At 39.0% G+C, this 27,937-nt stretch overlaps 1 protein-coding gene across 2 annotated transcripts in view; it reads left to right on the top strand.

The window, feature by feature from the left end:
* The first annotated feature begins 965 nt into the window (after positions 1 to 965).
* The window catches only part of TOP2B (DNA topoisomerase II beta), a 60,523-nt gene continuing 33,551 nt past the window's right edge, over positions 966 to 27,937 (top strand). For both annotated transcript variants that reach the window (XM_082285000.1, XM_082284999.1), the window contains exons 1-8: positions 966 to 1,402; positions 18,698 to 18,871; positions 19,561 to 19,651; positions 21,636 to 21,699; positions 22,929 to 23,074; positions 23,472 to 23,569; positions 24,975 to 25,187; positions 25,267 to 25,440. In XM_082285000.1, the coding sequence (XP_082141126.1) occupies positions 1,343 to 1,402; positions 18,698 to 18,871; positions 19,561 to 19,651; positions 21,636 to 21,699; positions 22,929 to 23,074; positions 23,472 to 23,569; positions 24,975 to 25,187; positions 25,267 to 25,440 (1,020 nt within the window). In that variant the 5' untranslated portion in view covers positions 966 to 1,342. The remainder of the gene's footprint in view (positions 1,403 to 18,697; positions 18,872 to 19,560; positions 19,652 to 21,635; positions 21,700 to 22,928; positions 23,075 to 23,471; positions 23,570 to 24,974; positions 25,188 to 25,266; positions 25,441 to 27,937) is intronic.

The following is a 27,937-nucleotide window of genomic DNA, read 5'->3' as shown; positions in this document are numbered from 1 at the left end:
CAGAAGAGGGCAGTGGGCTGTAAACACTCCTGCCTGGAGCACCGGGACTGCCACCCTGCTGGTACCGCCGCAGGTCGCAGAGGTGGCGATGGCAGGGATCAGTTACGGGACTGGCGGAGAGGGGGCAGCTGCCCGCCGCACCCCCGAACACCTGTCCCACCTCTCGCATCACCTCTTCTCCGCCCGCGCATCGCAGCATCATCCACCTGGAACACCAGGAAAACGGGACAGCCGTGCCCTTCCAGTCTCCCCACCAATTTCCCTGTGTGGTCACGTGGAAGCGAGGCCTCTGCTTTCCCACCATCTGAGGTGGGCTGAGGCAGCCCGTAGCTGGCCCGGCAGGTGGGCGCTGCTTCGCCCCGATCCCCATCCCGATCCCGATCCAACCGCTCCACCTCCCCTCGCGCCGCCCCTCGCGCGCGCCGCAGCGCCCCCGTGCGGGCCGTTTGCGGCTTGTTGCCACCCACAGTGACGTCACACGCGCCCTCTCCTTCTGGCTTCTCTGATTGGCCGGCGCCGCGCGCTGCCTTCCCGCCTCCAGCGCGCGATTGGCGCGCCTGCCCGTGATTGGCGGGCACAAGGCGCGGGGGGAGAAGAGGCCCGGGCCGGCTGCGTGGGGAGAAGCGGCCGCAGCGCGGACGCGGAACGGGGCCGGCGCGGTTATTTATTGTCTGTGCGCGGCGCCCCGGCGGCTGCAGCGGTTTGGGGGCTGTGCGGGGAGGAGGCGACGACGGGGGAGCGACACCGGGCACCGGGACGCAGGGTGGAAAGAGGAGGGGAAGAAGGAGGGGGCCGGGCCAGCTCCGGGTGTGCGTGTGTGCGGGGGGCACGGGGAGGGGGGGTCTGCGCGGGAACGCGCGCGCGCGCGCGGGGCGGGAAGGGAGGGAGGGAGTGAACGAGGGAGGGAGGGGACGAGGGAGGAGGGAGGGAGGGAGGGGGAGATTTTTTTATTATTAATCTGTTTTCCGGGCCTTTGTGGCTGCGGGGGGGGACGGCCCAGGGGTGAGGAGGAGGGCGGGAGGCAGCAGCGCTACGGCGGCGATAGCGGTGGCTGTTGTTGCCGCCGCTGCCGCCGCAAGGCGGAGGGACCGGCCCGTCGTCCCTTTAAACTAGCGAGAACCGCAGGCCCGGCCGGGCCCGCCCGCCCTCTCGCTGCCTCCCCCCCGGCGGAAGGGGCGCTTTGTGCGGGCCCCTCGGCCGCCCTTCCTCGGTGCCGGGGCGCCGGTGAGGGCGGGAGAGGCGCGAAGGGCGGGCGCGGAGCGGCCCCAGGCGCGGTGTCGGTGCCGGCTCTCCCGGCCGCCTCCGAGCGCCCTCGCCTCGGCTGAGGAGAGACGGGCAGAAAATGGCAAAGTCTGGAGGAGGAGGAGGAGGCGGCGGCGGCAGCGGCGGACTGACTTGGGTGGTAAGTTGTGGGGCTGCGTTTTGTTGTTCGTGGGGTTTGCTGCTCGTGTTTTATTATTATTTCTCTTTGCGTCCCTTCCGTGTGTGGAAAGAGCGCGGGTTGGCTTTGAAAGGAGGGAAGAAGCTGAGGGCTGGCGTGGAGAGGGAAGCGCTGTGGAGCCGCCGCTCGGTGGAGGGCTCCGGGGTAGGAGGAGAAAGCCTGGGTTTGGAATTGGTGTTACAGGAGGGGAGCTTTTACCCATGGGGGGGTCTCCTCGGGGTGCTGGGAGCCGTAGGGAAGAGGTCAGTCTGTGAGCAAACAGGTGGGAAGGAGCCTCCCGCCCTGGGAGGAGCGGGTGGATCATCAGGGCTGTCTTGAAGTCGCTGTCCTCCACAGCGAGATGTGGTCTGTCTGTCCCGCCAGAGTTGCAGGTGTTGCGTCTTGTTCCTAGAGCAAAGCCTTTGCGGGCTAGCAGAGGGGCTCTGTGTTGATCCCATTTTCTTTTCTAGCTGTGTGAGAGGACAACACCTGAAGTTCCCAAATTTCAGAGACAGGGAGCAGGAGCTGTGTGCTTGCTCTTCCATCTTGGCATTCAACTTCATCATCTTCCAGAAGTTGTAGCTCTAGCAGACCTAAGAGGGGGTGTTTTACTGCCTTTCGTGGATTGGTTGGAAGTACTAAGATTAGAGAAGGTGCTGGTTATAACTGACTCCAGAACTGGTGAATTCTTTTGAGCCTCCTTATAGTCCTTTATGAGTTCAAGCCCTGTCTCCCAGTGCAGAGGTGCTCTCCCCATCTGTAGTAACAGTGGATGCTCTCAGGTTTTGGTGAGACCTGAGAGGAAGGAGGAGCAAAGGTGACCTGAAGGGGTCTGGTTCAACCAATCAGTAACTCCCCTGCCTTTCTCTTGTTCAGCATAGAGGGGTAACTTCTTTAATGTTTAAGCAGAAGACATTATATTGATAGGCGGTGAAGTATCTTTAATCAAATACATGTGCATCACAGAGGTAGGAACTTCTAACAAGTCTTGCTAAAGAGGCTAACAGTAAACTCATTCTTGTGTCCTTCTACATCTTGGAGCTGTAAAGAAGTACTATTGGAGTGAACAAATCCTGTGTGCTCTGATGGTGGACTATTTCCATGGCTCTAATTACTGCATTTTATGCCGGTAATTCTCTTTAATTTTATGAAGGTGGCAGCATGGAAAGGTATATAAAAAAATGTGCAAGTTTCTGGGTGTGCCACTTGAAATTAGACAGTTTAGACATGGGAACAGCCCTAAGTTGAAAAGCTAAAATTACTCTCATTTCTTTCTGCAATACTTTGTGATCTTTATCAACTGTGGTCTTTGGATGGCTCTTCAGAATTAAGATTTTTACCATCTAGGTTCGACCAAGTAATTGAAAGTTTTACAGCTCATACAGAAAACTGCAGAATGAAGTGTGAAAATTACTGAATAGGCATTTTTAATGAAACATGTTCTTAAATGTAATGGGGTTGAAATTACGGTGAGTCAACAGATTCCTACAACTGGAAATGATCAAACTTTTCATTCTCTAAAAGCAGTAAAAGTTAAAAGTGTTTTTGTCAGTTCAGAGTAGTTGTAGGGAAGTAATCAGATTTTAGTTAAAATTGTGTTCATTTATTTTTTCAGAAAACAGTGGGATATTCTTTCTTTCTCTCATGTGCATTTTAAAAGATTTAAAAAGATTTCTGAGCCAGCTCCTAAAGCCAGACCTGTTCCATGCCAGCTGTAGAACACTGGCATACAAAAGAACAGTATTGTTGTAATACTGAAGTGGATGGGGCCATGGCCAGTGTGCCAGGCTGAAAAATATGTTGGTTTAGGTGATGGTTTATTTGTGGATGATCGTATGCTGTCCTTGAGGGTGAGAGGTACAGAAGTAGGGAGAGAATAGTTTCAGCTGTCTGGCTTTAATCTGCTTGCCATATATCTGCTGGATATGCAACCACTTGCAGTTTGGTTGTAGGTCGTTTTGAAACCACCTTGATTTCTTTAGAGTTCTTGCTAGTGTGTTGAAACCACTAGAATGCTTCTCTGTCTGAGTAATGTAGTCTCTGTAGTTTGTGGTTTCTTAATAAGACCACGAGTTAAACAATTGAAGGGTAACAGAAGAAAGTCTGGCCCTAAAGATGAGGAAACATTTAAAACTTGGTGGGATGTTAATTTATGTTCCAAACTAGCAGATCCTGTGTACATAACCTAGTTGCTCCCATTTTAGTGAATAGCTGTGTGTGTAACTTCAGCTTTGGGTGTGATTCAAAGAGCACGCTTGTAGTAGGAAAGAATTACATGCAGTTGTGAAAAAGGAAAGGTACTTCCTACGATAGAGAATTTACCCTAGAGTGAATTCCATAACGAGACATCATACAAGCATCAGGTGATAACCTACTTTTACTTTTAAAGGCAAAAGGAATTAAATGTTTATGGACACAAACAGCAAGTCCTCTGCATTTTCAGCTGTAACAGAACTTGAAGAAATATAACTAGTTAGCTGGTAAGCAGGCACAATTACCAGTGTTGGGGACGCATGAGAGTATAAAAACTGAAAATATTTACTGGGAAAATGATTTAGCATTATTTAACTGAAGATAAACCAAGATAACCTCTGATTTATAAAATGTACTTATTTGGTTTTTTAATAGCTTTTTTTTTTCTTGGTCTCGTTGATGATTTTCTGAAACCAACTTGCAGCTCTGCACTCTAGTAGTTGGTAGAAGGTGGAGTTTTGACCAACAGAGTGATATAAATTACTTTCGGTGGGTGATCTCCAAGTGTCACTCACAAAAGTGCTAAGTTGTATTAAGAGTTAGTTATAAAAGCATGGATTTGTAACTAGAAGAGTTTTCATTGGTGAAATGTAATGGCATTTTCTAATGCTAGAAAAACTTACTTTGAACAAAAGAAATAATTCTTCAGCCTCTGTGTTTAGGAACTACAGAACATGAATTGTAATGGTACAGTAATAGCACTTAATCTTTTTTTATAAATATGCCTTTTATAGTGAAGGTAAAGCCATTGCAAGTAATGCTCTGAAGTGCATTGGTTCTGATACAATGGTAATGCTCACAAAACTGAGTATTTCAAACAAGCAACGTTTAATCACTTACTTCTGTCAGTGTTTTCAAGAGTTTCTTCTTGACCCTAAGAGCTACATGAACCTGATAAATGGAAGCTGAGACTACTGATAATAATTCAGAGCTTTGAACACCACTTCCATTTTCCTGTCCTTGGTAAAAGGGACATGTTTCAGCTCTAGGAAATGCTAGCTTAAAGTGAATATGTGCTGAGTGTTCCTGTGACTTCTCTTTTAAAAAAATATCGTTAATATCTGCTCCTTGGATGGAGCAGAAAGGAAATAAGGTATGTTATTAACAGATGGAAATATTGCATATATTTGGGTTATACTTGTTTGAATAAATACAGTAGATGTGTATATTGGTAAGTGAAAAGAACCAGCCTTGTCTTTCTTTTATTGTTTCATTTGAAATCAAATAGTTTTAACAGTAATAAAGGGATGACTTTCAGTTTCATTTGGCTTTTAATTAAAGAGGATTAAAACAAGTCTCCCTCTTGAAAAATGTCCAATAACTTCTACTGATGTGCCATAATTCACTGGTTATGGTTCCTGCACTGGGTGGTTTCTAACTTTATGGGTAGGCTTTATGCATCTGAAATCTGAATTGGATCTCTCCTGCCCCAGGGATCTGCCCATCACTGTTACACTGAGCTTTTTGACCATTCGTCTGATTTGGGAGCAGGGGCTTTTGGATGGGGGCAACACAGGAATTCCCTTCTTCTGCCAGTATAGTGCTTGGAGGGAGAGTGTTGGGATATGACAGCGTGCCCAAGAGTTGCACTGTGTCACTGCTCTATCACAGGTCCATATCTATAGGGTATCAGGGTATTGTCCTGCCTGAACGACAAACAGTTGGCAGATATGGTTCATTAATATGACCAAATTCTAATCAAATCTTCTGGTTTTAGAAATAAGCATACTGTCCTGGAGGTGAAGCAAGGGTAGATAGTCCTTTATCCTTTTTATTGCTGTTTATTACTATGCTTTTCATTACAAAGAAAGAGTAAGTGGATGAAGTTCCTACTCCCGAATCCTTTAGACCTCTTTAGTTGCCTCTCCGGGCCCATGTTAAAGCTCAGAGTTAGCTTTCTGTTCTTTCCATTTCTTTATCTGGATCAGGCCTTCTGTTTCTCCGCTGCCTGAAGCCGGGCTGGGACACAGTTGTCACATATGTAACAGTTGTTACATGCACTGTTAGTTTATCTTTCCTCTGCTACGCTGTGGTGTCTACGGAGCAGGAGGGGGGTGGGGGAAAGGTCTTGTGCTGTTGCCAAGCCTTGTTCCAGTGCTCTTCTCTTGCTTTAGATGAGTGTCTGTCTGTCGCTATTATGGTGACCAGAGGACTGGGAGGTTTTTTGTTCGGTGTGTTCTTCCCCTCCCTCCCCCTCCTTTTTTCACAGTTATACAATGAAAGGAAGGTCAGACCTGAAATACTTGCCCATATATATTAATATTTACTTTTACTAAACAGAATGTGTTTTGTAGGCTTTGAGCTATATAGTTATACCCAACAGTTGAGGGAAGCAGCATTCCCTTCTGGTCTTGTTGTATTTCTGATTCTGCTGCCCTTAAGGGAGCAGTGCTGAAAAGAGATGTCATGAGTCTCCTGGATATTCTAGCACCAGAGAGAAATGCTTGTGGCTCAGATGGGTGAGTCAGACACAATAGTTCTGAAGAGGGATTCCTCAGATGTTTTGGTTTGCCTGCCAAAAAAAGAGTGGTTGCTTCTTATCCTCTACCCTCCACACCACCATTCATTAAATACTTTTGTTGTCCAGTCTTCTCCTTTTCAGAATGCTGAATAATGCAGGATCAAAGAAGAGATAGAGGTGATATCAAGTGGAGGCTTGGTGCTGGAACAGGATCGGGGCTACGTCTTTGACGGCAGCTGAGCCAGTCCCACAGCTCAGTACGTGCATCTGCACCCTCTGTATTCTGAGCTGGGGGGAAACCTCGTTCTAGCATAGGTGAAAGAGAGATGAATGCATAGGAGTGGGCAGCTAAATTATAACCAAGTCTAGGCAGGAATATATATCTCGGGGTTTGGGAGGGGAATTGATTTTGAAAGGTTTGTGGGCAATTACTTTAGGTGTTTGGTGGGGAAAGGTGTATGTTCAAGCGCGTGTTCTCTGTTAATGTTCGACCCATGTAGATTTCTGTGTGTGTGTGTACATTTAATTTCTAAGATGCCTGTGCTGTATTAAAGAGTAAGTAACGAATTACTTTATTTGAACAGATAAAATAACCTTTCCAAATAAAAGAACATGTAAGTGGTCTAAAATAGACAGCTTAGGTCTGAAAAAAATTACTGATTAAATTTAGTATTTCATTTTCATTGACTTTGTTTTTCCAGAAGTAGGCTTTTACCTTGCATCTAAACTGTCTTGTGTGTCTATGTGCAAAGGCAGTCTGCAAACGCATGTTTATATTTCAAGTAATGAAAAGCAGCACAGGTGATTCATACCTGATGGATGTGAGCAATTTCATCCCTGGGAGTGAGTTTTTTATATATATATATATATATATAACAGATTATATAGAGAAAACTTAAGAATGAAAACTGTCTAAGAAAACTTCATTTTCCTCATTTGAAACAGTAAATCTCTTGCAAGCCACCCACAGTGAAAATATTATTCGGCATTAAATAGGTGCTTTGAAAGTTTTAAAAAGCAAATTGAGCAAAAAAGACACAGCTCTAAATGTGTATAAGTGTGTGAAGAAGCCTGTTTTGAAAATTGTGTGCTTGGAAACATAGTGGTGTCTTCTCAAGTACTTGTATTGGAACCTATATATTTTTGGAAAAATGTATTTTCAGGCTAGTATTTCAGATTTAAAGTAAATACTAAGTTAAGGCATATAAAATATTATTACATAACTTTGAGAATAAATACTAAGATTTGAAGCATATTTTAAGTTCTAGCAATAAAAACAAGGTGTCAAGATCAAACACCAAGTATTTGTGTTGCAAATATAGAAGAAAACTGTTCCTGATACTTGAAGTGATAAACCAGCTCTTAGTAATTTTTATTCAAAAGAGTTTCCTAGCCATTTTCTTCAGGTGTTTCAGTAATGAGTACTCAAAAGTTTGGTGTGAAAAGCAGGGAAATATTCCTTCCCCCCTTGACAAGTGAGCATCAGATCTGCTATTTTTAAAATTTCAGTGTGATTGTAAATGCTTTTACTCTTATGAACTAAGTCCTTTTAAGTTGTGTTTTGAAGTGCGTTGTTAACTTGATATGATATCAGCTCATCTAGTTCCATGTAATAAAGCTATTTTAATATCCTGTCTGTGTCTTAACGCAATTCCAATTTACATAGAAATACAGTTTGCCACTGAAAGTAAAGTATTACTTCTATTTTTTTTTTATTTTGTGAAGGTGATAAATCTGTGTATTTGTTACACTATCCACGTCTAGCAATTTTAGTGGGTCTTTTCAGCAAGTAAGAAAAAAGGGTGTTAGCAAAGTTAGTGTAAAATCTGCCTGAGCTAGAACATGTCTGAAAGGTTCAGACCTAAACATCAGATCTATATTTTCCTTTGGACATAATTTTAAAAGCTACCTTAAAGGGAAAAAAAAAAAAAAAAGAGACATGTAAAAGAGGATTAAAATGCTTAATCTACTATGGTTTTTTTTCCTGATTTGTGAAGTAGAATTGGAGTTGAGATATTAAACAGTCTGCCTTTTGTGGACACCACGTATCTTGAAGAGGTGCTGATTTATTTTTGCTCTTTTTTAGTGATTTAGTGAGCCTGGTTAGTCTTGAGCTTCCTGTTCCTTCTTTAAGACATCGGAAAGTTGTGCAAAGAAAAAGTGTATGAAAAACTGGGCAAATGTCTACCTTAGTGAGGTGCCAAAAACTCACACTAGCTTTCTCAGTCTGTGAAGGAATCTTTAAGGAGAGAGCAAAATATTTTCTTGTCATGACAAAATACAGTACCCATGAGATAATGTTGAGAAGTTATTTTCCTATAAATCAAAAGAAGCTGAGATAAAGCAGAGGAAAAAAATAGTAAAAAAAAAAAAATGCTCTTACAACCAGACAACTTGATATGTAATGTTTCCGTAAGAGCAGTTAGAATTCTGGGGTCATCCCCTAAGCAGAGCATCTTTACTGATAAGAAATGGGTAGTGTGAGCTTCACTGGAGATATTTCCAGCTGTATAATGCCTGGTAGCTCTGGGCCATCTGGAGTTTTTAGGGAAGATAGTGAAGTAGTGTGTGAGCATTTCAGTCCTGTATTTATTCCCTTGGTAGTTGTGTGTCATGATATAAAGGTACAGGAGTGGCAAGTTGTCTGGGGAAAAATAACATTGTCTCAGTCCAGCTGATGTGAGTTCTGCTACCTGAAGTCATTCAGGCTGTTACTCCATGCGTCAGCACAGAGCTTTTTGTTGGCTGAGGTAGTGTTTTTTGTCATACTCTGTTTAGTGATCCTAACTTAGTGTTTTCCACCACTCTTGTATTACAGCATCGTCATGAAAGCTTTGAGGTGTCATTTCACAATCTTGGATTAAAATGGAGGCAAGTTGCTTGGAGGAGAGCCGTAGCAGGAAGTGAGGCAGTTATTCTATTTTGTTATTAGGTAGACCGAGAAGAGGATTTTTCTTAAAACCACAAATAGGAGACTATAAAAGCATGCGAGAAATTGGCTGGGGGTGGAGGAAGAAGTTCCATACTTGTTTGCTAGTGGAGAAGGGAAGGGAGGTGGTCCAGATGCTTGAGAGAAAACAAACCTCAAGTTGTATCATGTTGACCTGCGCTTCCTGATACTAGTTAAATCTTTCAGAATATGCCATGTAGACTTTCTTCTTTGCCAGCTGAGTGACAAACATACATGTCAGGTAACAGAAAGGTGATGAAAATGCAAAACAATTTAAAAATTAATCTCAAAATATATTTGAAGCTGTTTTATGAGTCTTTTATATGGTACCTTTTATGGAGAGGTGGATTCTTCTGCCTGCCAAGACACAATTCTTAAATTGCAAATTAAAGGGTAGAGTTTTGATGATCTTCAAGATTGTCAGCACTTTTAGTGAACAATCCTGAAAGACTTTTCCTAATGACTTCTGTAGGAATGTTGTTGTGGGAGGATGAGTGCCTGAGGAAGAGAGGGGAGATTTGGAACAGTATTAAGGCTTTATTGACTCATTGATGCCTCTGTTTTCCTCCTTCTGAATTGCTGTAAATGTCTGGAACACCAACCCTCTGTTCCTCTCATGGAGTTTACTACAGAATTGAGACTAGAAAGTGTAGTATATTTATGAGGCTTCTAAAACATTTCAAGACTTGTAAAGTCTCCAGAGGAGGAGTAGATGTTGCATAGTAGGAGCTGAGCAGTTAAACTCAAACTACTTTTTTGTAAGGAACACTGGATTCATATTTATTTTAATATGGCAGAAAAAAATAGTTTTGGAAACTAGAGAATACCAGAAAATGTGGCTGTGTTACCCTAGGTACTTCTAATTATAAAAAAATAGATTTTAGAGTGGAGCAAACTGTGGTGTGAATGTACAGAGCTTGTTCAATATTCGGGACAGTTTCTTTAAAGGAAAAAAGCTCATTAATTTTAATTTGCGTAGTGTTTTGTGTTAAGTGAATATGTTGCTACTGCTGTTCTGTTAAAGGTTCCAGGGAGAAGACTTCTAATCGTTTCTACTGATCATATTGCATTCCTTCTTAGGGCACCACGTGTACTAAGGTATGAAAGCCCCATGTATCACAGTGAAGGTGATATAGTATTTCAGTGCAAGGTAGACAGGCAAATAACTTAGAGCTGTGTTATTATAAATAAATCCTAATATACTTATAGCTGATACATTCATGAGAGCTTAAGAATTTGCTTCTCTTGTTCAGCAGAGGATTGCTTCCCACTGAAGAGTGCAATTGGATAAGTAATCTCTGAATGATATTTGGGCTCTCCTCTGTTACTGATGTAGTGTGACTGGTAGTCCTGAACCAGAAAAGTCTGGGTTTGGGGTGCTGTGTGGGATAAAATCTTCATGTGTGCCAGCTAACGTGAGCTCAAAAACTACCCTGCTGGATTTGTTCTCTCTATGCGCTGTCTTGCAGCTTGAACACCTTGAAAGTTGCTTTAGTCCTGCCTGAAGTTTTTTCTAAAGTTTTTTTGTTAATAATGAAGATAAGTCAGCAGAGAAAAAATACCTTCCAGTAGGATATGGATTCAAGCTGGTCATAGAACCCAGAGCATCTGGGAGGATATATCCCAGTGCTGTTCTAGGGATGTGATACTTGACATACAGCCTGTATGGGCTTCAAAGATTTTGTTTTTCAGAAACAGGAATCTGTCAGGTTGTGGCAAGTAATCCTTGCAACTGGGAAATGGAAATGTGCTCAGAGTCTGGAATACTTCCACAGTGCTCAAACTGGTGATGCAGTAAAGTATTTAAAAAAGGTCAAGGATGTGGGAAACACTGAGTTATAAAGAGGTGCAGCCAGACACTGATAACCTGAAGTTCAGCTGTCAGAACCTCTAACGTTTTGATTTCTTGGCTAGTGGAGGGCTTGTGTGTGAGTTGGCTGGTGAAACAGTGGACCAAACAGATTTGGTCATTCTGTCATCAAACGGTTTCAGCCAATGGTTCCAAAGACCACTGCTGTCAGAATCTGTAAGAAAACAGTCCTAAGATGTCTTAAAGTTTAACATTAATAAATTCCTTATTCTGTTAGAGTACTTCTTCCCCTTGTTTGTCTCTGAATATTATCTGGAAATAAGAGATTCTTAGAAGATGAATCTGTTACCAGATCATCCATGGATGTACTTTTTGATACTGTGTGAGCAGTAAAAAAGATAGTATTGGAATAGAACTTGTCAGTGGATAGACAACTAAAAAACTTCAGAGCAACAGAAAAATTTATCAATAAAATTCAATTTAGTTGTCACCATGAAAGGGCAGATGTTAGACGCCTGCTTTTAAAGAACATAGTAAAGATCAGGATCTGAATGTATTGCTGATTGTGTACAAGCCTATGCCAATTAAAGCATAACTATTGCTGTATGAACTTAATATAAGTGCAAGTGAATTCATATTTAGAACAATATACATAATTTTCTGGTCAGAAGTAATTACAGTGAGCAGACATATTTGCACAAAGCTGTTACTCTTCAAAAAGAATGGAGAAAGCAAATCTGTAAATTTTCATTTAAATCTGGTGTGCCTCTATGTTGTGTATTAATAATCCTAAAATAAAAATGATGCTACTTTTATGTTGTTTAGGTATTTACTAGGAAGATAAAGCTCTGCAGTTCCAAGAGTGTCATTTCATTAGTGCAGCTAAGCAATCTAGCAATACCTGTTGAAAAGTGTGGGATTTTTTTTAACCATATCCTCCTAGCTGTATGTTTCTGCTCCTTTCCTTGCACCACTAACTTGTCTGATTCTCTAGCAGGCTTTTTCAGAAAAGTGAGCCAGTGGACAGCTGATTGCTTCTGGTTAATGAAAAATAGGGAAAAGCTGTGTTTGGTCTCTGTACCAGATTGTTGTGAGGTGGACTTGATTCCACTATAAGGAATGGAGGAGGGAAGAAAGAAGGAATTTTTCCTTTTTGGCAGCAAGTAACTGTTGGTTTTCTATAGTAGGGAAATCTGACCATTCTGAAGCTATTCCATAACCACATCATTGCTAAGCTCTATGTAACATGATGCTTTCAGAGTCCAGAGTGAAGTGTCAGAATCAGCAGATTAAAAAAAAAAAAAAAAAAGTAGGAATTTAAAATGAACAAATGTGTTAGTCTCACTGGTTCTGGGTGAATTTGCCAGGAACTCCTTTCCATGATCAGCTTTGGGAAGGATGTGATAGAGAGATTTAGTTCATGTCACTAGTGGTATGCAGCAGTCTATGGAAATTTGCTGTGGTAAGAGGGAACTGTTACTTTTGTGTGTTTTCATCTTGGCAGGAGAGCCCAACCATTTGTTAAACACAGCAGGAGAGTGGTTTATTTTCAAACTCCCTCTAGTTTTGTTTTCATGGTGGGAGGTATTCTCAGCCAGAGTTTTCTTTGGGAAGATTGCAAAATGTTTAGGTAAAATTTTATTCATTGTGTATTTTTCTAGGGCAAGAAGAGGCCATTATGATCCAATATATGATACCCTACAGTCAAGTGCATGTTATCTGTAGAATTCCCTAGTAATTATCATATTGCACCTATACAGGTCTTTTTTTTTAAGGTATAGCATATCTCCTTCAGAAGAGATAGTTTTGTTTTGAACTGTAATCCCTGGATTTCATTACTTAATTAACCTCTCTCCCAAGGTTTTACAGCTTAATTAAACTCAAAATTTACTGTCTTGTCCCACTAAATGTGCTTATCCTACACTTTATTTAAGGAAATGTAGGGCACATGGCATGTACTTTTCTAAATTGTTATGTCCCAGGGCTGCATTTGCCTGTTCAGGAGTGTGTATCAGGAGTATTCATTATATGGAGTAGTTTTATGAGGTTAAGGCAGAAAAGACAAAGCCAAAGGGAAGGAAACTTCTTGTTCACCTACATATTCTCTCCTAGGCTCATTTATGCTTGTCTGCCAATGAAGAAAATGAGCTCATTTCTTGCCACCTAATAGGGTTAAGAAAGAATGGGCAGACTAAAGAAAAATGGTTTGTTAGTGTTGTTGTATGGAGATATTTTGCAGTGGAGGAGAAGATGACAGTGGCCAATACGAAATTAGGTTTGTGTAAGTGGGGAGAAACATTAACATTAATATTAACACTCTTCAGGTTTTTTGACTTGCTGTGGTGTGGAATTCATCTACTTAAGTAAAACTTTCACTGAAGGAGTCAGACCAAGGATATATATTCCAGCTATGGCAAGATTGAAACTGATGATGAAACCTGCCTTCTTTGTTGTAGCTTTACATGTTTTTGTGCATTTAGATAGGAATAGATTTTCTCTGGTGCTGCCAAACTCTCCAGATCAAGTGTGTATTAAGATTTAGCTGTATTAAGTACAGCTGTTTGCAGCCTAAGTAACCAAACTCAGCATGGTGGTTCAAAATGCAGAGGAAGATGACATGACCCCGTTTTCATTACAGAAAGGCAATAAAAATCTCTGACTTAATATGGATGTCACACATGCCTTGTTACACACAGAAATGTCAATGGGTGAGAACACAACGTGAAAAAAAAAAGGTGAAATGTGAAGAAAGAAGATGCGGAAGCAAAATATGTGAGTTTGTGGGTTGAAGGTGGACAGTAAAAGCCTTTTTGCCAAACTGTTGTCTATCAGTGGCCACTTGGGTTCTGACTCCGGAGATCACCAAAGGAAAGAGTGACTGCAGCTTTCACACAGTACTAGATAAATTCATGGCAAAAACAACTTCGGAAGGGAAGCTCTGCAGACATTGCAATCAACCTGGGGAAAGCAGTTGCCATGATAAGACCTGGTTATGATGGCATGCACAGTAGTTGTGATGTAGTAACCTGTGCAGCAATTGCTGTCACCTGAAAATTGGGGCTTTTCTATCCAGTTGTCACTGTGCTGTGTTTAAGAGCATGTAGGAAGCTGGCACCATCAGGGGTCACTGTATGAAGTATGACTGCATGTCTTTGAAGAAGGATGAACAGTGCAATAGGTTGTACCTTTCAAACTACTTAAGCATGGTCATCTTGCTGGCTTACCCATATGTGGGTATTTGTCAACAGTCTGGAGGGTTAGAAAGTCCACAAGATTAATAAGAGTCTGTAAAGTCTTGAAAGTCACAAGAACATTGAGAAAGTCATACACTGTGTCTAAAAAAAAAAAAAGAAAAAAACATTGGCAACATTAAAATCGCAAAGCAGACCTTGAACATTGGGTAACCTGTAAACAAACAAGCAAAAAGCAGTCTTACTGTGAAGCAGAAGACTTAAGCCCTTTGTGACACTTGGTTAATTCTCTTTGGGGGTTTTCTCATGAAACAACAGCTGGTGCTGTTTTGAGAAGTGTTATTGGAGCTTTAACAATATGAAGATCTTTCATACAGGACAGAATACAAAAGGCATTCTTGAGACAATTCCAAAATATGCAGCAGGGATTGTCAGTTAAACAGCACTGTGGTTAAGTGCTTGCCCAGTTTAAAAAAAAAAAAAAGGTGGGGGAGGACTTTCCTACTGCATTTATTTGTATTTTAAGTAGTAGGAATTCAGAAGTTGAAAACACTTAAATTTTATTTTGTTGGGGTTTTTTTTAAGTTATCAAGGAACACATAATGGGAAGACTGTGGAGGATGTTTGTGTCCATAGATCTCTATCCTGTGTTTGGTGATGAAGATTTTCTTTTTTTTTTTTTTTTTTGGAATGAGTTCTAAGCATCACTTGGACTCTAAAAATGTCCATTTGAGATGGAGATACAGAGATTCAGAATTGATTTTTTTGAGTACAGCATGGCCCAAAATGCTTGGTCTGGGAAAGTGCAGTTCTGTGGACTTTTGATCCTTGTATACCTGCATAATAACACTTGTTTGTGTAGTTGAATACTTTTGGGATTTTGCTTTTATGCTTGTGTTTCAGTAACATGTTAAATAAATTCTGAATGTTTATTACATGAGGCTTTTTTACATACAGAATGTGTATGATACTTGGAGTATTGTATGAATAAAATCATACATCATTAATAAAGTCTGTCCTTCTCTATGACAATGAAGTGAACATTTAAGTTGGGCATACTTTGTGATGTCTTAATAAAAACTATACCATTAAAAGTTCTGTAAGACTACTTTTTTCCTCTTCTTTTTTTAAAAAAAAATCATTGACCAGAAGGAAAATGTTATGCTGATCCTTTGTGTATTTTTTCTCCCTTCTTAAATCATACATTATCATGTTCCAATGAGTGTGTTATAAATAGGTGTCCCAGAGAGTACAGTAACAGAAGACCCTTACTAATGCTGGGCTACAGCAAACCTTATGTGTCCCCAGGAAGGGACACTTCTGCAGGGCTAACTCTTTTTAGGCAGCTGTGTCTGTTTAGTTGTGACATCCTTTGTGTGTCAATGTGACAGCAATTTGAAAGTAGCATCTCAACAGAAGATAGTTTTGATAATCTACATTTATTACTGATAAATTAGAAAGTATAAACTCCTCCAAGCTGTCAGTAAGACTTTCACTGTAAAGCAGAAATGTATTTCCTAGCATTGTGTTGTAGGAATGTCTTCCCAATAATTCTGTTCTGTAGTAATTTTTCACGATCTAGAGTTACTCAGTCACAATGAAATGGACTTCTTCTAATCTTCTGACTCTTACTCTACTTGTTCCATAACATTTTTGCTGTTGGAGATAGGAGAATTGTAGCCTAAATTTTTTAGGCTAAGATTTGAGTTCTTACTTTGTGTTCATGTGTTTGCTGAGTTGTGATGTGTGGTTAGACCCCAGTCCTCCCATGCTGAATGAGTAGAAGGATTTTGGAGTCCTAAGAATGCAATACTGATGTACACGTCAGCTGAAGAGCTGGCATGTGGTAAGTGCCCTTCACATACTTCCCTGACTGTAAAAACTTCTTAAAGCCTAAGAATTGGGAGCAAATGAAACAGTTCTGTTTGAGCAAGATTCTGGTGGTCTTTGCACCTGGAATTCTTTTGCTTTCCATATGAATTGCATCTTCCCTCTTCCATTTTTTTCCAACACTTATTTCATCTGAGAAGTATTACATTATTTTCCTGCTAGTCACTGGTCCCTTTAGAACAAGTGCACATAGTAAAACAGTGTTAACAGAGCTGTGGGAGCAGTAAGTGAGCTAAGGATAATTCCTATGAATATGATGTCAAAGATGGTAATAAAATAAAAAGTACTTATATACATGTACAGTGAAACTCTTTGGAAGCCTGGACATCATTCACGGAACTACTTCAATGAAAAAAAATTAAGTTGCAACTATTGGTAATGCTTCTTTAGTAACAGTTCTCACTCCTCCTCTTCCATGTATGTATCAGTTTAATATGTCTATTTGTAATGTTCTGTTCCTTTTCTGCTTGCTTAGTTGATCCATAGCTAATATTTTTAGGGTGATGGTGACAGGGTTATCACAGTTTAAGACCAAATAACTGTGAAGGCTAAATTAACTTGGATTACCAAAGCCCTCTAATCACATATGTGAATTTGCAACTTCCCTGTTTGGCAGAAAATGAGACAGACTCCAGAATAGTCATTGTGGTTCCAACTCTGCTGTGTGTAATCCTGGTGCCAGCTTGTGAGGTTTCCTGGGTTCTTTCCCCTTTTCCTCTAGATGCTGTCAGATACAGGAGTAGGCAATAGAGAATTTTAGTCTCATTTGGCATGTTCAGTTTTACTCATAGCCAAATAGTTGGTTATTGTCATCACTGGTGCACACAATCTGCTTGTCTCAAAGTGTGTCTCTGGAAGTGTGTTTCCTAGAATTTCCATAAATAAACTAGAAGAATGTGATCTCTAAATCTGGAATAGAAAGGTAATTTCCCTTGTTATGAATAGAATTAAATGCTTTATTCTTGTGCTGGCTGGGCTGGGTGGGGGGAGGTGTAGAGGCATCAAAGCCTGAGTACTAGAAGCTGGAGAAGATAAATGGGATTAATATGTGGAGAATTGTGTGCTATAGGTTGGTGTTTGGCCTTTTTGATTCTGCTGAAGTTGTTTGTGTGAGTTCAGTATCCTTTACTCCTTTTTCCTATGGATTTATATGCTTTCTTACCCTTTGCTTTCAGTGTTATCCGAGGCTGCAACGAAAGCTAGATTGAAGGAGAAGTGATTACACTTCCTTTTGGCCACAAAATTTGCAGGATGACTGGTTAATTGAGGGTTAGAGTTTAGCCTGTATTTACTTTATATGGACACATACTGGAAACAGCTGAATGAGAGGGAAAAAATTTACCTGAGTGACAAGTGGGTTTTGTCCTCATTATTTATCTGGTGATGGTTTTTACTGGTCATGTAACACCTGCTTCAGAGTTGATAAACCCCCTCTGAGAGAAGGAGGCTCTTTCAGGTACTGGGTGGGTGGGGACAGAATTTCTTACGTCTTCTAGCCAGGCAAATAAATCATGTGAGTTAAAGTTACATTTATTGGCATTTTAAAGATGATTAAAATCATTTCAGTTTACAGATAGGAATGCATACTGTAAAATTACTAGTCTCTTTGTATTTATGCTTTTACTGTCTCAGAATAGGGCTATTCTATATTTGGTTGTTCTGAAATTTTAACCTTTTCTTTTAAGTGGTTTTCATTTAACCAAGGAGGTATTTATCAGGAAAAAAACTGATAAAAATGCAACAAATCTCTGTATCCTACCTCCCTCCCCACCCCAAAGTGGGTTAGTTTACCATAAAACTGTTCTAAAAGGTATTTTTCATAAAATCCAGATATATTAGTTTTCAATTCTGTTTAAATTCCAACATTAGCCTATGTGATTTTCTCTTTTTATAGTCCGTAGACTATTTCATAAAATCATAGAATGATCTGGGTTGGAGGAGACCTTAAAGATCATCTAGTTCCAACCCCTCTGCCATGGGCAGGGACACCTTCCACTAGATCAGGTTGTTCAAAGCCCCATCCAACCTGGCCTTGAACACAGCCAGGGATGGGGTGTCCACAGCTTCTCTGGACACCCTGTTCCAGTGCCTCATCACCCTCACAGTAAAGAATGTCTCCTAATATGTCATCTAAACCTACTCTTTCAGTTTGAAGCCATTTCCCCTTGTCATTCCCCTACATGCTCTTGTAAGTAGTGTCTCTCCTTTCACCATAAAGCGTTCTGGGATTGTATCAGGTTTAATCACTTCAATAGAGAATGTAAATTATAGTAATTGAGAAGCCAATAGGAGAGGCATTACTGTGTTCCTGAAGTCCTGCTGAATGAATTGTCCAGACTATAATGTAAAAGTGTAGTACTGCTGTTATCATTTTAGAGCAGTATTCAGTGGTTTGGATTCAAATGCTTATGCACAAAATGGATGTTATAAATACTTAACCTGAAGAGATGGCTGCCTTTTGTACTGTTGTTTCCTTATTTTGGTTTATTGTGCTTAGTAAATTGCTAAAGTTTGAATATGCTACAATTTGTTAAGGATCTGTCATGTAATCGGTTGATTTTTCTCTGTTGCAGGGATAGCTTTATCTTAATACATCTGAAAACTTAACATTTAAATTACATGACAAATTTTGATTGTAATTTAAATCTCTGTCAGATTTTGTTTGTATCTCAAGAATGACAGGTTGAATGAGGTTGATTGTTGGTTTGGTTTGGTTTTTTAGACATTATTTGATAATCAGATGAATGCTTCAAAAAAGGAAGACTCAGAAAGCATTAATAAAAATGACACTTCAAAGAAGATGTCTGTTGAGAGAGTTTATCAGAAAAAGACTCAGCTTGAGCACATCCTCCTCCGTCCAGATACTTACATTGGGTCAGTTGAACCCTTAACTCAGGTAAGTGTCACTAAATTTACAGTCTTAATGGTTTTTGTTGTTTTAATGAGGAAGTATCTATTCTGGCTATTAAATAGATGCATCTCTGTTTTTCTCAGCATTCTGAATTATAAAGTTAAAAACTGTGATCTTGTTTATGTACGCATGTGTAGGAAGGGGATGAGATAAGACTTGCTTTAAGGCATTGAGTACTTGGTTCATCTGAAAAGATACGATCAAAAAATATTGAAATCCAGTCAAAACACAAGCACACACCTATGTGTGTAAACAGACAGTTATGTGTGTGTAAACCTGTGCACACAAACATGCCAATATGCACACACATATGTATGCATATTTGCAAGTAGCATTTGTTGTAGGTCCAAAAATGCTTTGGTTTGTTTAGGTAGAGAACAGAGACTTTAAGCCTCCTGCTGGCACTTTCTTCAGCTGTTTTTGTGAAGTTGAAAATCGGTTTGAACTTCACTGTCTGTACTGTTGGGAATTCCCCACCAAGCAGAAATAATGGATTTTCATTATGGAATTCTTTGTGGGTACAGTTGTAATTTTTGCGGACTTCTGCTCTTGTCTTGAATGGCTGCAGTAATCAGACTGTAAGAGGAAAGTTCCTGAAGGAAATAGATCTTACAGAATCATAGGCTGGTTTATCAAGACAGTAAATACTTTTATTTTATTTTGTTTACATGTAGTTAATGTGGGTTTATGATGAAGATGTAGGAATGAATTGCAGAGAAGTTACCTTTGTTCCAGGCTTGTACAAGATCTTTGATGAAATCCTTGGTAAGTATTTTTAGCAATAATACTGCCTTAGCATTATGGAGTACAAGCTTTTCTGAGCGCTCTCAAAGTACATCAATTTGTATCTGAGTTTAAATCACACACTTGAGTCCCGCTAAACTATAGGGCATAAAAATCTAGTGTCTTCCAGAACAGTTTAAAAGGGAAGAGTTTTCAGCTGAACTTGTAAAAAAATCTAAATATTTGTTCCTGAATGTCCAAACTAGATTATTTTTATGATCAATATTGTTACTTGATTTTTAATCTGTGAAGTCTATTAGGGCTACAGTTTTAAGTGGCATTTGAAAGAAGAATATTCCTCTGAAAGAATGCAACTTCTAAATGGTCTGAGTGTTCACTTACATCATCCTTTCATCAATCATTAAAACTTCCTCCTTCTGTACAGAGGGATAATGGTGGTAGTTTTCATGGATAATTTCTAGACTTCTGACAGCTTTAAAATAAATGAGTATCATACTGCCATTAAAAAGGACTATGACTGAGGCACAAAAAAATTATTTTTAGGAAATTTTGTCAAAATTCTGAGTTACTGTGACTTACTGGTTGATGATGTTCTATTGGTGAAAGGCACACACTAATCAGCAGTAGAGATGTGGAGTATCTGAATACTGTACTGTCTGCTGAACTGGTATTTTGGCTTAATTGACATGAAATCCTGGGCTTCAGCTTTTATGAAGTTCTGTTGTAAGGATTGGTAGGATTACCTCATGAATTAAATTATGGTCTACTGAGGTCAATTTTGTTGTGACCTTCATTAGGTTCACAACTTCTCCACATCTCTAGAACTATGTTTTACAGCATTACTCTCTTTGAGGCAATAAAGACTATATCTTTACCAGGTGGAAAAGAATGCTTGTTTAATTTTTTTATATTATTTTTAACTTATTACTTAATTTGATAAACACGGAAATGAAAACCTTTAATCACTTCTGTTTTAAGTGGTGCCTCATAGATCTGATTTTTTTTGGCTTTTCATGTTAGGGAGAGTCCTTCCATATTGTCCTCTTCAAAAGGAAGATGACTATCCTGTCGTTATTGTAGTACTTCATGGCTTATTGCTGCTTTATGTAGCACTAATAAGTGCTCCAGAGAGTGTGGTTTGAGAGCTAGGGGTCAGTGTAATAACCTTATGAAAATGGGACATTTTTACTATGCATGGTTTTGAATTAAACTGCACTTCATGATTTTAGCAAAAGCACCTTGAAGTATCTGATCTTAAATTGAGGTCCTTGTCAGCTGTTTAGATGGATTTGGTGTACTTTGATGATTTGGGGTTTTACTTTCGTCTGTTTCATGGATGATGAGATGGATCACCATTGGATGCTGAAAATGACTGTAATGTGTTTTCATGTTTAGTGGCCACAGTTGCATTTCTGCTTTCTGTAGTTCATATACATGGCAGTGCAGTTTAATTAAATTCTGATCAAATGTTAATTTCCAGTTATCCTTATTTTCATCCTAAACTGTGTAGACTGTTAGTTATAAGTCTCACAGGCTCTTTAGAGAGAACTTTTGCTGCAGTCAAAACACTCCCTAATGGATGTGACTTTTTTGGTGGGTTTCAATTTGTAAACTGGTCTGGTGATGCATGTAAGTTTCTAGGGTTTTTCACATACATGCTGCAATAAATATCCAAACAAGAACAACAGGAGAAGAATGAAGTGCTCAGTATGTTAAGAACAGTTATGAGCTCACAAAATACACTTCTCCATTTATTTCTGACCTAGTCTAACTGCTTAAAATAGAGTCAGTAATTATAAGAAGGTTGAAAAATATCTTCCTGTAGATACTTCATTATATTTATAGACTGCAGTGCTAAGATACAGAATATATCCAAAGAGCTACCAGATTAAGAATATACCTGGACTATTGTAACTGGTGGTGGAATATGTATAAAATCAGTTTTACAGACCAAGAGATTAATAATTGCCTATGAAGTGTTAATTTGTGCTACTTTGTTTCATAGTAAATGCTGCTGACAATAAGCAGAGGGACAAGAATATGACTTGTATTAAAATATCCATTGATCCGTAAGTAAAAGCATGTTTTCATTTGCTTTCCCTGCCAGTGCTATTGCAGTTTAGATTTTTACAAATGATTTTACTAATGAAATTAGATTTATTGAAAACAGAATATTTATGGAATTATTTCCATTAGCTTCATATTTTAAGATGAAGAGGTGAATTAAAAGTGGTTAACAGTAAGTGCTACCATTCTGAAATTATAATAATTGCTTTCCTGAACCATTCATTGATGCTTGATTGAATGGAACTTCAAACCAGAAGATCATAAAATTTATGATAAATTGAAAGCTTGGCAGTGCATAACTATAGCCAGACAGGTTTCTTCACAAATCTTAAATACCAGCTTTCAGGTTTTGTAACACAATTTTGCATCTCTTGAACGTCTATGTTAACTCCTTTAGCATTAGGATAAGACTGTGTTTGAATTAGTCACCTGTATCACACTGAAACTTCATATTACAAATACATCATTACCACTGTTTTTTGAAAATGAATACTTGGAGAGATAATTTTTACTGATAAGTACTGAATTTATATAGGTGCTGATTGGGTTCCTTTAGTAGTAGCTTTTCAGTGACATTTAACTGAATAATAAATTATTTAGAAACCTAGTTTTCAGACCTAACCTTTAGGCTAAATATTCCGAGAAGTGATTTTTCTACTTTCATCATGGTGTGGGAGGGAAATGATAAATGTGTAAATCTGCCTGACCTGTCCTGATTTTGAACTCTCTAATACTCGAAAATGAAAATGCTGTGTTGGAGCTAGAAATATTAATGATGCCAGATATTGATGGATTTTGGCACTGATACATAAAATAAGTCACAATGTTTATCATAACTTGGAAATAACGGTTTTAAACAGATGATAACTTGTCTGGATGGACTTCAATGAAACCTTAAAAGCAACATCTCTAACTTGAGTGTAATTCTGTCACTAAGCTTCAGGATCCTGTTGCAGATCATGCTGATAACGAAAGGTCTTCAAACAGATTTTTGGGGGGTTTTTTGTGGTATGGAATACTGTCATTCCATTTGTCAATTAAGCTCCTTCTTCCAAGACATCTAATAAGCAAAAATGAGTGGGGTGTTTTGTAATTAAAATTGTTAGAGCTCTAAGTAAATGTGGTAAGAATATGGTCTTTTGCTATATTTTTATGTAGTTATTTAAACAGGTATGCAGAAGTCTGTTTTCAAGATTGCATTCATTTGCTTAATGTCTTCACTATTTTATAGGGAATCGAACATTATCAGCATATGGAATAATGGAAAGGGGATACCAGTTGTGGAACACAAAGTGGAAAAAGTATACGTACCTGCTTTAATCTTTGGGCAGCTACTAACTTCCAGCAACTATGATGATGATGAGAAAAAAGTTACAGGCAAGACTATTTAACGTGCTTTGTTTTATTCAGTTAAGTCATTGTGTGCCTCTTCAGTATGCTTCCCCTCCTTAATTTTTCTCTTTCTTTCTGTTTCATGACAGGTGATGACTTAGTTACTGTTATTATAGCTCTTTATTAGAGTAAAAAGACTTAAAGGAAATATCTTACTTTTCCTTTTTTAATACCAGTATTTACAGAGAACTTTACATCTCCAATGTCAGTACTCATTATCAAGTAACAAACAACATACTTCTGTATCTTAATTGTAATGTATATAAGTATTTAAACACTTCTGCTCCTGAAATGTAGGGAAAAATAAATTTAATAATTTAGGACATGATTTATTATCCTGAATTTAAACCGATCCTATTTTACTCTATGTTGTTTTTTTCAGGTGGACGCAATGGCTATGGTGCAAAACTTTGTAACATATTTAGTACAAAGTTTACAGTTGAAACTGCTTGCAAGGAATACAAACACAGCTTTAAGCAGGTATAGAAGTGTTCAAAATGTCTTTGCTGTAGTTACAGATTTAAAATCTAACACATACATTTTAGGATTATTTAATGAATTGGATAGTTTCTCGTTCAAATGGATGTGCAGAGTTTTCAGGCTAGGTTACTTCAGTCAGTAAAAATTGGTATCCCTATGTGTTAGGCTTTTTAGGTAAAATAACACTTTCTTTGGAGTGTTAGGTGACTAAAAAACCCAAAATTCTATTTCTATTAAAACTAAAGTATATTCGTGCACATGTGAAAAGGAATATATTCAGTTGAAACAATTTGAAGTTGCTGTTGTATAATTTGTCAAAAAATCTTTCTACTTAGCTATGCAAACATGGAAACAATTATCTGTGTAATTTTGTATGTGTTAAGAAACAGATTTTTCAGTGTTTATGTCATGAATTTAATTAGCCCCACATGGACTTAAGTGTAAACCCCCCCCACTTGAACCCATTGCTCATTGTTAGCGTACAGACCAAGGGCTGAATGTAATGCGGTCTACTGTATATAGCTTTGAGATGGCCACCTTTCTAAAAGTTTGAAATACTTTGGCAGTATTAGATACCGAAGTTCCTTGGCTTTACAGTCCTTCCCAGCTGGTGGTGGCTTTCTTCTCTTACTTTCTGGACAAGTAATTAATTTCTGGTCATGCTGTCATATCACTACATAAATGATACATTTAATCTGTTATGCCTGTCTCTTAAAATATGTAATATTTTCTGCTGACTGCCAAAGGGCAAATTAATATTGGTTCGAGTGTACTTTTTGAGAATGACTAAATGCTTTACAACTTAAAGTGCTACGTTTTCCATTATTTTCAAAATTTGTGAAAATTTATTAGAACTGAACTTCAGTGTATGCTGTGAGCAGACGTTCTGCTTGATCATGCAGATGTGCCCATGTTCTTAGAGAGGGAATACAAGACTCCTGAGTTTAGCCTGTACCCGCCGGGGGGGTTTGTTTTCTGGCACACTGCACGGCCGCCAAAATGGTGTCTTGGAGACTACTGAGTCTCTGCACAGGAACTAATAAGCCTCTCTGTAGAGGTGGGAGTAGCTTGAAAGAGTTAAACAGATGGGTACAAGGGCTGTAATCCCAGCTCACTTGTATCTAGTTTAGTAAGTTCTGTGGGAGGCTCCATTTGCATTAGAATCATGTCCATCAATGTAATAATACCTCCATGTTTACAGAAACCACAAATGTGCTATCACCTATGCTTGTGCCTTTGTAAATCAGTTAACTTTGTGTAGTGTTTTACCAGAGGAACTTCTTCTAAAAGAAGTTCGTGAGCTTTTTGTTGTGTAACTGTTGCAATCCTAGCATAGCTGGAAAAGGGAATAAAGGAGGAGGATAATGTGTTGTAAACTAACATCTAAAACGTTTTGTTTCCAAAGACTTGGATGAACAACATGATGAAGACCTCTGAGCCCAAGATTAAGCATTTTGAAGGTGATGACTACACATGCATTACATTCCAGCCAGATCTGTCTAAATTTAAGATGGAAAAGCTTGATAAGGACATTGTGGCCCTCATGACAAGACGAGCGTATGATTTGGCTGGGTCATGCAAAGGAGTCAAAGTCATGTTGAATGGGAAGAAACTACCTGTAAGAACATCACTTGATGTATCTTGAGTGTGCTGAGTATTTGGTGCAGAGAGTAGTGACTGTTACCTGTTGCTTGTAGGTAAATGGATTCCGCAGCTACGTAGATCTTTACGTTAAGGACAAGCTGGATGAAACCGGAGTCGCGCTCAAAGTCATCCACGAGGTCGTGAATGAACGATGGGACGTGTGCCTCACTCTGAGTGAAAAAGGGTTCCAGCAGATCAGCTTTGTAAATAGTATAGCTACCACAAAGGTGAGTGGTTAGATCAAATGGTAAAAGTGGAAATGGTAAAATGCATGCTGAGGCTGTGCCCAGTCAGGTGTTTGATAAAAAAGTGAATCTGGGTTGCTATAAATAAATAGGTGAGCTAATCCTCTGCATGAGAGGAACTGGCAGAGCAATTGGATGCAATCAAAATACATTCATAGCAGTATTTCTACATAAGCACTAGTTTTGACAATGCTAGTAATCATTATCAGTGATACCAATGTCTTATGTGAGCATACATGGTGTTGAAGAAAATTACTGGAACTGATTTATTTCTTCCTTTTTAACACATTGTAATGACATAATTCTGAAAGTAAGGTAAAAAAATGTACAAACCCCTTTAAGGCTACCAGTAACAAGTTTTGGAGGGCAAAAATGACTTTCGGTGTCCTTGAGAAGTGGCTGTCTGATGTATAAAATTGGCCTGAAGTGTTGAGATTAATTTTATTTGTGTATCTTCCTAAGGATATCTGGGTTTTCTTTGCAACTGTAGTAGTAGTGATATAATAGCAAAGAAAAATCTTAAGTTATGCTAAAGCAGCAATGTGCTCAGCATACTAAATAAAGTACAGCTCGGTGCTTCTCAAATTGTGGGGGTGGTCAGGCACCAAGGGAATCACCTGAAATCAACCAGCATAACTCTCATTTATGCCCTTTTGGCATGAACCGGGTTTAGGGATCTGTGATCCACCATGGTGAAAAAAAGTCTTTGTCACTGCTCTTCACAAACTGCACTGGATGAGTGACCCAACAACTAGGCAGTTTAGTTGTTAGATCTAACTGAACATTCTAGTTATTAGAGGTAGCAGATCTAACAAGCTAGATTTAACAAGACTAGAACAAGCAGTCCTAGTAGTTGGTGAGACTGTTTCTAGAGAATCTTAACTGTGAGCTTTCCAAAAGATGGGAAAGATAAGAATTGGTAATCAGACGCTTTGAAACCTGTCCTTGCTCAGATCTCTGTTGAAAGTGTCAGAAGAAAATTTTAATGCTAGCGCAAATGGTTCGTAAGCACCAGTGGTTACACTTAAATCTAGCAGGTGCACAGGAATGTCAGTGTTAATCTTGGTGTTAGGTGATGTGCAGCCAGTGTTTGCTGGGCTGTAATTTTTATTATGTAACTTCTTTTTAGTCTCTCACAGTGTAGCTGAACAAATGTTCTGTGGTAACAGGGCAAGTTCATTTCATTGTAGAATATTTACTTTCTAAGTAAATATTCTACATTGCAATTAAAAACTTTGTCAAAACTAGGGATGACAAATCTGGTAGTTTAAGGGTTCCAACTTTGTTTTAGTTCAGGCTCCTTTGTGCAACATAAAGAAGAAAAATAGCATGACCTTAAAGATGCGGACAATACTTTTATGAGGAAACTGGCAATGTAGAGAAACTCCATTACGCTTGATACTAGGCTAAAAAAAGTGTTTGGAAATACTGAATACTTCCTGACTCCAAAGATTTTGAATTTTACTCTTCTGGATCAATTTTCACATAATGCAGTTACACATACATTGTTATTATATATTCTTTTGGAATATGCTCAGAAAAAAGTTCTGTTTTTTCTTCAAAGGTAAGTGTTGTAATTTCTAGTTTTCCCCAGTCTCATGATCCATGCCTTACATGTGTGACTGGGTGTGGGATTTTTGGGGTGGTGAACCCCTTTCACTAGCAATTGATGTGCAGCTACCCACTGATGGGACATAATGTGTAGTAATTAGCTGCCTCAGCTGCCTGCCCCCTTAACTGCTAACAGGTGAGGAGCTCATTCCAGCTGTTAATTATCACTGTTTGCTGACAACTTTTTGTTTCTGCATCTGGATAAATTTCAGCCAGCCATAACTTTTCCCCCCACCTTTTTTAAACTTGCTGTAAATTCCAAACAATTTTTTTTTGGGTTGCTGGTGTGATTTTTTTTGAGGGGTGTTTGGGAGGTCAGGCAGTATGTTGAGGTGCAACTCCCTTGTTTAGTTCTTGTGAATTTGTTACCTTGGTCAGCTCCCCATTTATTCAAAATTTTCCCGTAGTAGACCACCACAGAATTCAACTTCAAGCTCTGATACAGCATTTGAAGGAATGTTTACAGCTATGAGAGTTGTACAGATAACCTTTAGTGAGACTTGTAAACTGATTAAATGTGGTCTTCTCAAGTTCTAAATTTCAAATAGTGTCTGTGGTAGAAATTGTAGTAGAAAGTTCAGCTATTAACATAGCAGTGTAATGATAACTTTAATATGGTGGCACTGTTAACTGTAATACTACTAATCATTTTAGCAGAAATGCTGAGCCTACACAGTTGCAGTGTTAGAAGATAGACTTGCATGGAGGGAGAATCCCAACCTGTTAAAATTTGCTGGAGTTCAGCAAGAAATTCAGAATTATTGTGGATTTTGGATTTATTTTCATAAAAAAAATATAATACAAAAAATAGAAAAAAAACCCGATTGAAATTGCATAACTAATTAAATGAAAACTTCAAATTTATAGT

This window comes from Coloeus monedula (genome assembly GCF_965178545.1).
Source record: "Coloeus monedula genome assembly, chromosome: 1".
Lineage (NCBI taxonomy): Eukaryota > Metazoa > Chordata > Aves > Passeriformes > Corvidae > Coloeus > Coloeus monedula.
Note: the sequence above shows the minus strand (reverse complement) of the source record. Positions and strands in the feature narration are given on the sequence as shown.